This window comes from Mustela nivalis (genome assembly GCF_964662115.1).
Source record: "Mustela nivalis genome assembly, chromosome: 13".
NCBI classification, from domain to species: Eukaryota; Metazoa; Chordata; class Mammalia; order Carnivora; family Mustelidae; genus Mustela; species Mustela nivalis.
Window position 1 is genome coordinate 13,879,710 of NC_139032.1, and position 15,058 is coordinate 13,894,767.

The 15,058-nt window shown below is 39.6% G+C and overlaps 1 protein-coding gene and 1 pseudogene across 4 annotated transcripts in view; both read left to right on the forward strand.

Moving 5' to 3' along the window:
• TMC1 (transmembrane channel like 1) overlaps positions 1 to 5,460 on the forward strand; it is a 387,473-nt gene extending 382,013 nt beyond the window's left edge. For 2 of the 3 annotated variants that reach the window (XM_082696595.1, XM_082696593.1), the window contains 2 exons: positions 6 to 57; positions 3,817 to 5,460. In XM_082696595.1, the coding sequence (XP_082552721.1) occupies positions 6 to 57; positions 3,817 to 3,839 (75 nt within the window). In that variant the 3' untranslated portion in view covers positions 3,840 to 5,460. The remainder of the gene's footprint in view (positions 1 to 5; positions 58 to 3,816) is intronic. The other variant, XM_082696594.1, reaches the window with a different exon arrangement.
• Positions 5,461 to 13,116: 7,656 nt separating this feature from the next.
• LOC309846935 (large ribosomal subunit protein uL23 pseudogene) lies at positions 13,117 to 13,634 on the forward strand (annotated as a pseudogene). Its single transcript has one exon. The product of its transcript is annotated as a large ribosomal subunit protein uL23 pseudogene (transcript).
• Positions 13,635 to 15,058: the final 1,424 nt, after the last annotated feature.

Genomic DNA, 15,058 nt, shown 5'->3' on the forward strand with positions numbered 1-15,058 from the left:
TATAGCAAGCTTTGGAGAACAAATTGCGCAACAAGAAAATGGCAGCTGCCCGAGCAGGTCAGAGGAATGTTGATGATTGCAATTTTCCCCCTACAGAAAAATGCTCTTCCCTTTATTTTCCCCCCCTCTCTCTAAATGGGGCATTTGATGCATGTGGTGTTATGGCCGTGAGTGAGTCTGTTCACCATTTGAGACCCTCTTAGCCCTCATATCTAGGAGGCTTGGTTGTTTTCCAGCAGGGGAAAGGCAAGAGAAAGGAAAATTCAGACGTGTAAACTTGGCAGTGGTAATGGAAAGGTGACTTTGTAAATTGACAGAAGATGAAGATGACATCCATATAGTCATAATCAAATAGCAGACACAAGGGACACCTGGGTGGCTCAATCAGCTAAGTGTCTACCTTCTGCCTAGGTCATAATCTCATGGTCTTGGGATCCGGGCCCGTGTTGGGATCCCTGCTACGCAGGGAGTCTGCTTCTCCCTTTGCCCTTCCCCTCTACCCGACTCATGCTTTCTCTCTTAAATAAATAAATAAAAATAAAATCTTTTATATATAAAAAAATAGACCCAAATGCAGAGTCTCTCCTTCTCAGTGGGACCCTTTTTATACGTAGATGGATACCCAGGGAAAATACTATTAGGCTCTTCTGAACCCATTACTGTTGATTTCCTGGAGTCTTTCCTAAATCATTAATCTCTTTTTTTGGTAACCTCCTTAATTTAAAAACACTCCAGTAAGGTAAAACGCCTATTTGCCAAGATCCCCTATACGCTCTGCATTCCTCATGGAAAAGTGATGTCTAAGAAGTTTAGAGAAAAATTTTTCAAACTTTCCCCTCATTCTTAACTTTAAAACTTTTACCATTACCAGGGCTTTCTCCCTATGTAAGTAATAGAACCCAACCCAAATGGATTTAAGTAGAAAATAAATAAGTAAATTCATTAGTCCACAGAGTGGTATGTATGGCTTCAGGCCACGTTTTGCCCCAAGTTTAGAAGTGAGCACAGCTGAGCCCCATTTCTCTGTAGTTCTTTCAATGCTCCTCCTTCCATATTGGCTGACCTTTATGGCAACCGGAGCAGATGTAACAATTTCCAGTGCTCTGTACTTGTATTACACTTGTCTTAGATTTATTTATTTTTTTCATTACTAAGCTATTTGTGTCTTTAATTGCATTTAATTTTTCCAGCTTCAACAAATGAAATTATAATACATATTTAAGCATACGACGTGCATTTTGATACGCATATCCATTATGAAAGGACTCCCACCACTGAGTTCATTAACACCTCCCTTACCTTACATATTTCCTTTTTCTTTTTGGTGTAAAGGCTTAAGTTCTACTCTCTTAGCCAATTTCAATTATATAATGTGGGATCATCAACTATAGTTCACTGTGTTATACATAATAGTCTCAGACCTTATTCATCCTACGACTGAAAATTTGTACCCTTCTACACTCTCTCCCTATCCTCCCCCACCCCCAAGCTCCTGGTTACCACCATGCTACTCTCTGTGTTCATCAGTTTGACTTTTTTTTCTTTTTTTTCAGATTCCACATATAAGTGATACCACGCAGTGTTTGTCTTCCTCTGTCTAGCTTATTTTACTTTCCACATTGTTGTAAATGGCAGGATTTCCTTTTTTATAAGGCTGAATATTATTATATTATTATGATATTATACACATATATCCCATTTTCTTTCTCCATTTCTCCGTAGATGGACTCTTATGTCGTTTTTATCCTCCCGTGCCGCAGTGAGTGTGGGAACACAAATTAATGATTTCATTTCCCCTGGATATATATCCCAGAAGTAGAATGCTGGCTCATAGGATAGTTCTATTTTTAATTTCTTGAGGAACTTTCATACTGTTTTCCATACTGGCCATGTCACTTTACATTCCCACCACCAGTGCACAGTGATTCCCTTTTCTCCACATCCTTGCCAGCATTGATTGTCTCTTGCCTTTTTGATACCAGACATCCTGGCGGCGTGAGGTGCTATCTCATTGTGGTTTGGTTTGCATTTTCCTCATAGTGATCTCGAGCACCTTTTCATGTACAAATATTGACCCGTGTATGTCTTCTTTGAATTAATGCTTATTCAGGTCCTTTTCCCATTTTAAATTAGGTTATTTGGTTTTTATGTTGTTGAGTTGTTTCATTTCCTTGTCTGTTTTGGATATTAACCCCTTCTCAAATTGCAGATAGTCTCCCCCATTCCATAGCTTGCTTATTCATGATTCCCTCTGCTGTGCAGAAGCTTTTTATTTTTATTTTATTTTTTATTATTATTTTTTTTTTTTGTGCAGAAGCTTTTTAGTTTAATGTTTACTTTTGCTGCTTTTGTTTTTTGTGTCAAATACAAAAATCATTGCCAAGACCAAGGGCAAGGAGATTTTTTCCCCTAGGTTTTCTACTAGGGGTTTTATGGTGTAAGGTCTTACATTTTGTGTTGATTTTTGTGTATAAGGGTTCAGTTTCATTCTTTTTTATGTGGATATCCAGTTTTCCCAGCACTATTTATTGAAGAGAATATCTATTCTTCATTGTGTATTTTTAGTACTTGCCAAAAACTAAGTGGCCGTGTGTGTGTGTTTATGCCCCGTTTCTCTGTTCCATTTTAATGATCTTACTGTCTGTTTTGATGCCAACACCATACTGTTTAATTACTGTAGCTTTGCAATATAGTTTGAGTCGGGAAGTGTGAGGTCTCCAGCTTTGTTGTCTTTCAAGATTGTTTGGCTATTTGGGATATTTCTGTGGTTCCATCAAATATAAGGATTGTTTTTTCTATTTCTTTGAAAATGCCATTGGAATTTTGATAAGGATTGCATTGAATCTGTAGATTGCTTTGGGTGGTATGTGCATTTTCACGGTATTAGTTCTTCTAATCCATTAACATGAGTGATCTCTCCATTTATAAGTGTCTTCTTTAATCATTACATAATAGCGTAATTATTATGTAATGAAGTATTATTTAATATATTATGTCATTGCATAATAATGTAATCATTACATAATAAATGATCTGTATCTCATGTTACCATTTTTGGCTTAAAATGTATTTTGTCTGAAATAAATGTAGCTATACCTGCTTCTGGTTTCCATTTGCATGGAATATATTTTTCCATCCCTTCACTCTTGGTTTCTGTGTGTCCTTAAAGCCGAAGTGAGCCCCTTGGGCATCTTAGAGTTGGAAGCAAATATGTCCCACATGTCCTCTCTGCTCTTGTGAGAGAGCAGATTGTGACTATAACTTAACATGAGCAAATGAGTGTTTAGAGTAGTGAGGGAAAAGTTCTGACTTTTAAGATCTGAATTCTAGGTAAAGCTTACTGTTACCTTTGTTGTTTTAAATAATGATATAATCCTATTGCATGCTATTTATTTGATATTTTCCCATAATTTGTACTTAAAAATGTGTACAACCTTTGTAAAGGAAGAGACTATCTTATTCATAGTTGCTTTCTCAGAATTTACTACCATTCAATTAAACACCAACTGAATTCCTACTGGCCCATGAGGAATTCTTTTACTGGAAAAATTTTTAAAGGGTACGTTTTTATATTAATTATATAAATAGTACTGAATAGATTTTATAAAAAGAGAAGAAATCTCATTTTCACTATCCTGAAAATAAGAAATATGGAAATATTTTGAATATAAAAATACTAAATATTACAGCAGTGTGGGGCACATTTGGAAGATATGGGTTTCAAAGATCACCCCTTTCAGAACATTAAGCACAGTGAAAGCTCAATTGTCACTTGCTTCTTCATCTTTTCTCTCTCTCTTTCCCTCTCTTGAACAGCTGCGGCTGCTGGTGGCCAGTAACTTTCATAGACACGCTGGGACCCAGAAGTACTCCTCACCTTGCTGTTTAAAACCAATGACTCACGTAAAAGTCAAGATGACAAGCATCGTGAAGTTGCTGTTCCCTTGTTCTAACCCTCATGGATTGTCAAGGTCATGCCGGTCAGTCAAGGCCTTGTCAGTCCTAGTTCAGCAGGGACAACCTCCACCTTGTTCCAAATGAAGGGATTTGCTCCTGCACCCGCACTTTCTCCCCTGATTTCCCTGACATCACTTCCAGCAAACTGATTTAAGAGTGAATGTGATCCAGCAAAACAGGTTACTGGTTTACCATTTGGGTTAATTAAAAATACTTCGCTCATATGGACTTCTGTGTTATAGACTCCTTCTGCCTTAGTATTCTTTGCCTTGGAACAGAGATATTTCACCTTTTTTTTTTCCTTCAGAGTTCAGAAATATTTTTATAAAGTATTCATTGAAATTATTCACTAAATCACAGTTTAAAACCAACATCTTGTTTTCCATTTTTTTTTTCCTGTCTCTCCCTACAGGGCTCCCTCAACTTCACACTCAAGACTCTTTATTTGCTGGTGGTTCAGTATAAAAAGGAATGGGCTTCTTAAAAGAAAAATCCTAAGGGAAATAGAGGTCTAAGTAGCACAGGGTTGAAGTTCTCTCAGTTTGAGGAAGTACATGGGTCATAGACAGCCTACCTCTTTGTGAGTTTTGATTTTTTTTAAGACAGTTGTACACGATTGCAACTTCTTCACAGCCTGATCGCGACCTCCAATGATCACATCACCTGAGTTTAGATTCTAATATTCCACGGTGTGTCTTTGCTTTTTTGTTAAGGTTGGGAAAACGTATACTTTTATGGGGGGGGGAGGGCTCAGTTTATGGATGTGTTTAAGCGTTAGTATTTATTCAAAGTTTGAATTGACTTTGAAGAGGCCAAGTGCCCTCAGCCGGACTTGTGTGACTTCAGTTACATCTAGTCACCCACAGCGTCCTTTTCCAGAGCTAAGCCAATTTGCCTGCCATTTCCTGCAATTGACTTGCTGGGTTTTGTTTCCATGTCTTTGAGTTTTTCCTTCTTCACTCTGGATCTGGCTGTGAAATGATCTCCTGTTCCTCTGCCAACCCATTTGCTCATCACTTGCCGTGATACAAATTCAAGAGGTTCTTCCTTTGGTCCAGTTTTCCAGATTGGCCTCCATTCCCAAATGTATCTCTCCTCAGCAGGTTTCCTTGGGCCCTCATGTCTTTAATTCAGAGTCTATGATTTACACAGACTTTCCTGTGATTTTTAACAGTTCTTACTGTTTCCTGTAATGCATGGATCATCTTTCTTCCTCTCCAGATTGGAAGCTCCCTATGAGCAGGGATCATGCCTTTTAACTCCTTTGTATGCCTAGTAAGTATAGTGCTATATTCACAGGTAGGCACTGAGTAAATGCTTGTTAATTAAATTGAATCCATTTAACTTACAGCAGCCGCACTGTGAAACAAGAACTTCCGTTACCTGCATGAAAAATGTTCCTCTGATGTCATAAATGGAATCACCTATTGCCCTGCGGGTTTATCATCTCATTTGATTCTAATGCAGATGAGTAAATAAAGCAAAAGCTTATTTATACGTGGATTGTTTTTGTACTGTATAGTAATAAGATTAGAGAATTGGTTTATATGTGTGGCCAAGTATACAATGTGGGTGACGCTCCCTTGTTCTTGATCTACTTCATAACAAAGATGATGAGAGATGACAAATCGTCCCCCAAGGACTTCATCTCCTAAAGGTAATTTCCTTTTTTTTTTTCAGTCTAGTTACCATCTGTCACCATACACAGTTATTACCAATATTATTGACTACACTCCCTGTACTGTGCATTGCGTCTCCATGGCTTATTTTATAATTGAGTTTATACCTCTTGAAGCAATTGTACTTTTGGAAAAATGCTCATGGTATAAGAATTCAGGCATCATATTCTAAGTTTCAGCCTTTCTAAAAATTAAGTTGGATTTTTATGGCACCTAAATATCCACCTGATTTAAGTTAAGCATTTTTAGAAACTTTAACCCTTTTAGTCTCCAGAGAGCTGCCCAAAATGTTTCCCCAGTACCACCTGAACAAGCATCTGAACAAGTGAAGGCCACTTCCGGATGTTGTCTGAGGACGAGTCTGAGAATAGCCTTGTACCTGGAAGGTTCTGATCGCTATGATCTAGTTCTGTTTCATTATTTCTAAATATAATGATCAAGGCCATAGGAAGAATTTTAGAAGGTAAATGAACAAACCAACCAGCTAGACTGAGCCTTTCATTTTTTTCTGAGGGAAATAAAAAATAAAAAATATATGTGGAAACTAAATTTGCTTCTCTGAAGAGCTTTTCAATTTGAAAACTGAAAAACTGCATTTTGACACATGGTTTGAATCATTTCCTTTGGCTTCTGAGAGGAAGCACACAGTTTAAACCATATCAAGGGGTTCATATTAACAATACTTTGACCTGAACTATGTTTTCTTATCCTGATGGATCCCTACCTGTACCAGAGCCATGCTGGCCAGGTTGGGAAATATATTTTGGTGACCCAAATGTCATCCAATGGCGAGGTGTAGTTCCGCTAGTTGCCACAGGGGGGCAGCCTTTGCTATTGTCACTCCTCAGTGGATGAGTTAATAAGAGGTTTGGGATCCATTTCCCTGCCTTACACTTCAGTGCTGGAGGCCTGCCTTAACCTAGTTGACTCTACTGGAACTTGCAATGTTTCATTTTGATTTACCAGTCCTTTCCTCAGGGAATATGAGTAGATTGTAGGGAAGTGGGCTTGTAATGCATGCAGGGACCACACTGGGGTAGTAGTAAACCTTCCTCCCTCTGATAAACATTTATCAAACACTGTGTCACATGTTTGTCAAACATAATGTCTCCCAAGTATCACCTGCTCTACTTTCTCCCGCTGTTTCCTACCACCTGACAAACTGTTCTTCTTGGTTTCCAGAATCTTCTGGAATGATACTATACCTTATGAAGCCATTTTAAGATTGAGGAAAATCAATGTTAGCTTTCCATTTCAGGCAAGACTGTCCCTTTCTTCACCATGACACAGGTATTACAGTACATTGTCAGAAACTGGAAAAGAGTTTTACTATTTTTTTATTCTCTATCGAGTGCAATGCCAAGCAACACTCAGATGTTATCCTCACCTTTCCCAGAGTTCCAAAGCTAGGATTTTTTGATGAGTAAATAACCCTGGGCTTCAGTATTGGCATCACATGCTTAGTAAATTGAATGTAAACAAAGAAGTTTAGCCTGCAGTGGAACACCGACTTCTTTGGCGGGGGTGGGGGGGCCAGTGAGATGGGAATCTGATGACTTTTATTTCCTCACTTAAGTCAAACATATAATACGGAGTTATAACTTTTTTTTTTTTTTTTTGCCTTGTTTGGTGTATGAGGATAAAAGCAATTTGTTGAAAAATATATCCCAAAAGAATAAGTAAGCAGGCTTCAAAATCAAGAGCCTTAAGAATGGGATTGGCAGCGCTCAGCTCTCAATGCAGGTAGGTACTTGATTTTTTGGAAGATAGACATTGAAACTTAAGAATTTTTTTTTTTTTTTAAATGAGCTAAAGTCATGGCCTCTTTCTGTCTTTACTTCCTGAGAGAAGGAAGTACCAAAATGTGATGGTGACAGGAGTTCTCAAGCCCCTTTATGAGATTTATTTTCCTCAGAGTTCTCTGGTAATGGACTGCCTTGATACTTGGCCTTGGATGGTCCTGCAGCCTTTTCCAGGATGGATTGTGGTGAGTTAATAACTATGAATAATAGAAAAATATATATGATAAATACATGACCTCTTTTAAGAACTTAGATATTATATAACACCTAACTTTTTCATACATACCAAGAAATTTTCATATAAATCCTTGTGGTTATTTAAAACCTCATAATAGGAGTGCCTGTGTGGCTCAGTCAGTTAAGGGTCTTACTCTTGATTTTGCCTCAGGTCATGATCTTAAGGTCCTGGGATCCAGCCCCATGTCTGATCTGTGCTCAGTAGGGACACTGCTTGAGGCTTCTCTCTCTCCCTCTCCTCCTGTCCCACCCCCAACTGGCACACAAGCTCTCTCTCAAATAAATAAATCTTTAAAAAAAAATAATAAAAACTTATAATAATAGAGGTACATGTTCATTACAACAAATTTAAAAATTTTGCATAGAATAAAAAAAGTAAAAAAACAAAAGCCCAAATCCCATAATTCTACTGTCCAGAAAAACCGCTGTTAGTGTTTGAATGCAGGTTTTTTTTTTTTCCTTCAAATTCACACACATATACCCAGACTCCATAAAATATTTTGGATCGTAAGATATATTTAGTTTTATCTTACTTACTTATTTAACATTTTCCCATGTCATAAAATTACTTCAAGACAATTTTTAATGACTATAAAATATGTCACATAACTTTAAGGAAATTGTTCAAGACCTCATGTTTCTCATCTCTGAAAATGGGAAGAGTAAGAGTCCTACCCTATAAAATTTCTATTCGGGATTAAAAGAGAAAATCTGCCTAGAACACAGCACCGTGCCTGGTGTGTGTTTAGTGCTCAGCAATAGCTATGGTTGCCATCCTTGTTTTTAGGGAGTTCTAAATAATTGTAGTTATGGTGTAATTAATTTATCTGCTTGACCATACATATAAGCTCTGTGAAGTAATCGAGAACACTATTGAAATGAGAAATTATCAAAGCCTGATCATAATTTTTATGGCACACTGAAAATATGGTGAGCCCCAATATCTAAATTTAAGTAAAAACAAGATTAGCCTAAAAAACTAAACTTACACATATGCTGCTGAGGTCAGACGCTCCTTTCTAAAAAAAAAAAAAAAAAAAATCCTGCTTTGTTGGTTCTCTAAACACCTGCTTTCTTGCTTTACCTTATAATCCAGCCATGGAATTAGCTATCTGATGTGCTTATAAATTTGAGTATAAGGTCCTACAGGTATGGTTAGCATTTTGCAGTGATTATATAAATAAGGACCTTGAGTCAACAGGAACAGAGAGTGTGACTGAGTTGAGTGTTAAAATCCTAAAATGCTTTTTTTTTTCTTTTAAGATCAGACTTTTTTCCTATGGGAGTATATAGCACAGTTTTGATATAGAAGTAAATGGAAGAAATGGCTTCAGCACACGTATTGATAAATCAGTCTATATATTAAGGCAGGTCAAACTGAATGACATTAATCAAGAAAATTTTTTTGTGAATGTGGTCTTGTTATGCTTGGTGTGAAGATACCTCTGAAAAAGATAATAGATAAGTAGTTCCGAAGGGCAAGATGCTTAGGACAAGGGCCTCAGAACTGACAAATTCTTATAGTGGAATTCAAAGTTGCACAAGTGTCTATGGCGTGACCCTCAGCAGGAGAAAATCAGCCTGCTGCAGAAGGAACCATTGGCTAGATCTACAACCGATCTCAATGGGATACGGAATGAGTCAATTCCATGGGAAATGTTTGTCCCTGGTGAAGGAATAGATGAGACCCAGTGGACATACTCAGCTTTTATATCATGGAAAAGGCTCCATACGTGTCAGCTCCACAGACCACTAGATTAACCATGGGGGCTGAGTGTGGCGTGGCGGTTGAGGGGGTGGTCAAAGAGCACTGTCTAGGGAGTTTAAGGTTTGAGCTCCAGTTCCATTCCTGGACTAAAAGCATTATTCACTGGCCATGTGATTCTCTGGTTATCATTACTAGCTTTTTGACCCAGGCTGACTACTTACCCTCACTAGGCTTCCTTTATGTCGTCTTTAAAATGGATTATAATCGGCTCTGTTCAGATTGCTGTTGGAATCGCATGCGATGCTGCTGATGAAAACTGGCCTGCACCATTTAGCAGGTAGCACACAGGTCAGTGTACAATTAACAGCTGGATCAATATTACCCCTGATTCTCCTTTTCTTGTCCATCAGATATTTTCACTTGAAAATGTTAGGAATATTTTTAAAAATTAGGATGATTTGAATTGAGCTAATTCAGAAAACGATTCCATCTTAAACCACTTGCAAAACAGGTTTTACTCAGTTGGAAAAACCCAGTCTTTCACAGACCCAATAAAAACAACCGTTTGGCAGGGAGGGGGCACCTGGCTGGCTCAGTCCATAGATACGCCACTCAGTCTCAGGGTCGTGAGTTCGAGCTCCATGTTGGGCATTGAAGTTATTTACAACAAATACATCAACCAACCAACCAACCAACCAAACAAAAAAAACCCTGCTCGGATTATTTTGGCACCATGTTCTTAGCATTTTTGAGGAGGGTGTGTTTTAGTAGCCAAGTGGCTTAGTAAATATCACATAAGCAGCATTAAGTGAATAAACATGTGTGTGACTGAGTCGTAGGGCCCCAGTGCTCTAGTCCTGTCTCTACTACTGATGAACTGTTTGACTTGTTAGGAATGGGGCAGCCTCTTTCAATCTCACTGGCAAGATAAGGATTTGCACAGCGCGGTGTCTCTGATGCCTTCCTATCCTCCAAACCAGAGCTGCCCCCAATCAGGTAGACACCAGTCATATGGGATGACTGAGCCCTTGCAACATAGCTGGAAATTGAGATGTGCTATAAACATCAACTTCTCCCTGATTTGGAAGACTGTGTGAAAAAGCTACTGCAAAATATCTCATTAATATCTTTTTCATTTTGATTGAGTGTGGGAAAGATATTATTTTGCAGATTTGTGGCTAAATGAACTAAATTACTAAAGTTCTTTTTGCTTGTTTTTTTTTCCCTTTAACATGGCTACTACGAAATTTTAAACGACAGGTGGCTTCCATGTGTGGCTGCATTCCCTTTCCATTCGATAGTGAGTGCCGCTCTAAAAACTCTTGATGAAGTAAGTTTTTGTGACGGTTTCAATTAAATTGTACACAGAGCTGGGTTTCACCTATGCTGGGAGATTCACGGTAAGCTGCAGGAGCTGGCCTCTCCACCCATCTGATTTCAGCAGTTGATTTGCATTGGGGGGTGGGAGTTGCTGCCTTTGAGGAAATGGGGAAAGAAATACAAATGGATTAGATTAGAGTCCAGTGGAGACGGAGGGAAACTGCAGACTGAATCTGATGGAGTAAGCTGGTAGGGGGGAGGCCTCCAGGACAGTGGGGTACCTGTGATGCTCTGCTGGTGGCCACAGGGTCAAGCCCAACATGTAGAAGGGAAGAGAGACAATTCTGCTCCCCTGTGAATGGGGCACGCCCCCACTGTGGCACTACCGTCAGTCGGCAGCCCAATACAGCAGACCTTTGAAGATGACCCACTTGAAAGGGTTCTGGTGTCCGCATGATGGACATCTATGACAGGTACTTCTCAGATACTGGTTTGAGGGACTGGAGGAGCAAAATAAGAGTCAGAGCAAGCTTCATGGTGAATGAGCCTGAGAGGTGAATTCATAAACTGTGGATCAACAAACATAAACAGGTGGCCCTTTGCAGAGTACTAATGTTTATGTACCAAGACATGGATGCAATGCGTGTGGGATCTTCACGTCAGTAAATACCTCCTTTGGACCTAAGTCTGGTAAGGTCCAGAGAAGGGATTTTAGCTAAGCAGCAGTAAGTTTCTTGGGGTGCCTGGCTGGTTCAGTCAGAAGAGCATGTGACTCTTGATCTTGGAGTTGTGAGTTCAAGCCCCATGTTGGGTGTAGAGATTACTAAAGTAAAATGGGATAGGAATAGAATAGAATAGAATAAAAATCAGTTTCTTGAAAGCAATGACATGCCAGGTCAAAGAGTGGTGTTTTGCCCAGGTTGTCTGGGGGCATAGAGGGGCCAGTGAAAAGAGAGGAAGGAACTGTTGATAGGCATATACTTTGACACTTTTGTATTACCTTTTCTAATGCTTTATAACTAGGGGAATATAAATTGGGATCACAGAGCTTCCTTTTTTGGAACACAGGGATAATATTCTTGAGGCAATAATGGGATTGAATATTAACTCATACCATTTCCTAAGCCTATGAATTAAAAAAAACTCCAATTATTACTTTGTAATAGCGTTTGTGGTTCATTTTTCTTAAACATTTGTCACATGGCTATTGATTGCCTTCTTGTTGTTAATATGCGTGCTGATCTGTGGTGAACTAGGAAAAATTAATAAAAGAGATCTGGCCCTAGGAATGAAGATATTTCCTTCCCAACCTTTAGAGCTAAAAATTATGGAAAATGAATGTCACAAATCTGTGATTCACCAATGATACCAGTTATTCCTAGATGAATCCAGTGAATTCTTTTTGGCTTTGGCATTCATTGGGTTCATGGCCAGGGTCACTCTGACTGCTAAGAAATGTTTCCCCCTGCTAGTGCACAACCCAGCAAAGTGAATCATTACCTCCTTGATTGTGAGTGATCGCTCTTTGTCTTCCTTAATAGCATCAGCTAGACCTCCAAGACTCTCACCTCTTCTTCCTTTTCTATTCTTCGTGGGGGTTAACACTTGAGACTCTACAGAATCAACCAGTCTTCAGTGTAGGTTGGGAGACTACCCTATAAGGTGCATAAATATTTGTGTGACAGGCACTGTAGTAGGCTCCAGAACCCAGAATTGAACACAATTCTCCCTTTCCATAAGGACGATCCGGACAGTAAACATTTACACTGAATAAAAACACGAGAAAATTGGAAAGAATAAAGCAAACTCTGCCACCAACAATGGCCAAGAGAAAGGTAAAATGAGGGAAATGTGGCTGGGGAAGCTTGTCAGGGAGGGTGACACTGGGCTGGGGACAAAAGCTGTGATAAGAAAGGGACACCCAGAAGGCACTTGGAAGGTTTTGATTACTTACTCCCTCTTGGGGAGTGAGAGGGACCACACAAAAAAGGGTTTAAGTTACAGTGAATTCGATAGTCGGAGGCTTGACCATCATTTGCTTACTTTTGAGAAGTGGCCATTATTCAAAAAATAGTGTTGTAGAGAATATATAATCCATACCTGCTCTACATACATAGTCTCTTTAGTAAAAAAAAAAAAAAAAAAAAAGGAAAGCCCAGAGGAACTGAATTGGAGTAGTATAAGAAATTATAATGTAGGCACCTCCAGATAGGGACTGTTTTCCCCCAAAGTCACCCACCCAGGAAGTGACAAAGCTGGGAACCAGAGATCTTTATTCCGTGTTTTGTGCTCTTCCAAGGACATTAGAGCCTTTCTGCAGTGCACTTCCTGCTTTAACAGAGATTGCAAACCCAGACACCAACAGAGGCCAAGAAAATGACACCCTAAGCTGTCTGGTGGGATACAATGGAATGAAAAAGAATGGGCTTGAATCCCTTTTACGAAGATGGCGCCGAAAGCTAAGAAGGAAGCCCCTGCCCCTCCCAAAGCCGAAGCCAAAGCAAAGGCTTTGAAAGCCAAGAAAGCGGTGCTGAAAGGCGTCCACAGTCACAAAAAAAAGAAGATCCGCACATCACCTACATTCCAACGACCCAAGACTCTGCGTCTCCGAAGGCAACCCAATTCCCTTGAAAGAGCGCCCCCAGGAGAAACAAGCCTGACCACTATGCCATCATCAAGTTCCCCCTGACTACTAAGTCAGCCATGAAGAAAAGAGAAGACAACAACACACTTGTGTTCATTGTGGATGTCAAGGCCGACAAGCACCAAATCAAACAGGCTGTGAAGAAGCTCTAGGACATTGATGTAGCCAAGGTCAACACCTTAATCAGGCCTGATGGAGAGAAGAAGGCATACGTTCAGCTGGCCCCTGACTATGATGCTTTGGATGTTGCCAACAAAATGGGGATCATCTAAACTGAGTCCAGCTGGCTAAATCTAAATACAGTTTTTTCATGATAAAAAAAAAAAAAAAAAGAAAAGAAAAAGAATGGGCTTATCTTTAGGGAGCCTTAACTACTCCGTTCCAGCTAATTATTGCAGAACCAGGCCTCCCAGAGCTTCTGATTTTTAAAGAGAACCCGGAAACCTGAATTTAATTTTTATGTCACAAAGCAAAATATTTTACGTTAATAATTAGCACAAATTCATACACACACATGAGTACACACAGGTGCATACGTGCACATTCCATCTACCGGCAGGTTGCCCAGGAACCATCAGTATACACTAAGTATGAGGGCCATTAGTGGGCACTCTGGTTCCGATACTGTACGTCCGTCACAAACAGCTCTCTTTGTACACTCCGGAACCATTTGTCAGAGCTTTGCTGTCTTTCTTCTTTTAAAAAGCAATTTTTCTTTTGGTTCACTAAGGCATAGTCACGCTTTTCCTGCACACACACACAAAAAAACGTTATTTGAGTTCAGCTCTCAAAATATACCACCACGAGGGGGAGCCCAAACTGGTTTTTTTTGGTTTGTTTTTTTTTTTTTTTAGTTTTATGTGAGGTTAACACTAATTAACGCAGTAACAGAAACTATTACCCTGTGACATTTAGGTCACTTCCTCCTCCTGAGATCTCCTGAGATTATCTGTGTGGCTTGGTTTTGTGAAGCATCATCTGTTTGATTATGAACATAGACAGCAAACAAACTCGGCCCAAACTCAGCATCACAGCATATCAGCCTTTTAATTTTAATTTTATTTTATGTTTTTATTTTATACATTTGATTCAGTTTTTTTTGTTTGTTTGTTTCTGTTTTTGCTTTTTTAAACCACACTGTGTGCTCTAGGCAGGGGGAAAAGAGCAAGAAGCAGATTGTACACTGGGGTCCCAAAGGCCTGTAATTCAAATTTGAAATCAAAAAGAAACAAATAAAATACCCAGGATTCTCTGAGACAAGAAATTAGGTGAAGGAAAACCCCTGGTTAGTCCCCATGCACTGAGGTGCTTGAGGATCTTTCTCCCCTTAGCACCTCACTGTTTCTCAGGTTTCCAGCTTCAGGACCTTTGTGTCTCGTGGAATCTCTGTGAACCTCCCTCTCCGAACACATTTATCCGCACACCCCGAGCTGAAATGTGGTTTGCTTGTGGACCTGCTTCCTGGTTGCTTCTGTGGTCTGGAAGGTGCTTTTATGGCAGCACTAGAGTTGGGATTTTGTTGTTGTTTATGTTTTTCAAATAACTCGTTTCAAGGCTCAGCGGGAATTTTCCCAGATTGCCTCCATCCGCTTGACTCACCCACTGTTCCCCAGGGGGTAGCAGGACTAACTCAAGCTCTGAGCACCTGCGGGGGTTGGCCATGCAGTCCTCGCATGACCTTTGAGCCTGTCACAAAGGTGTCCTTGTCTTG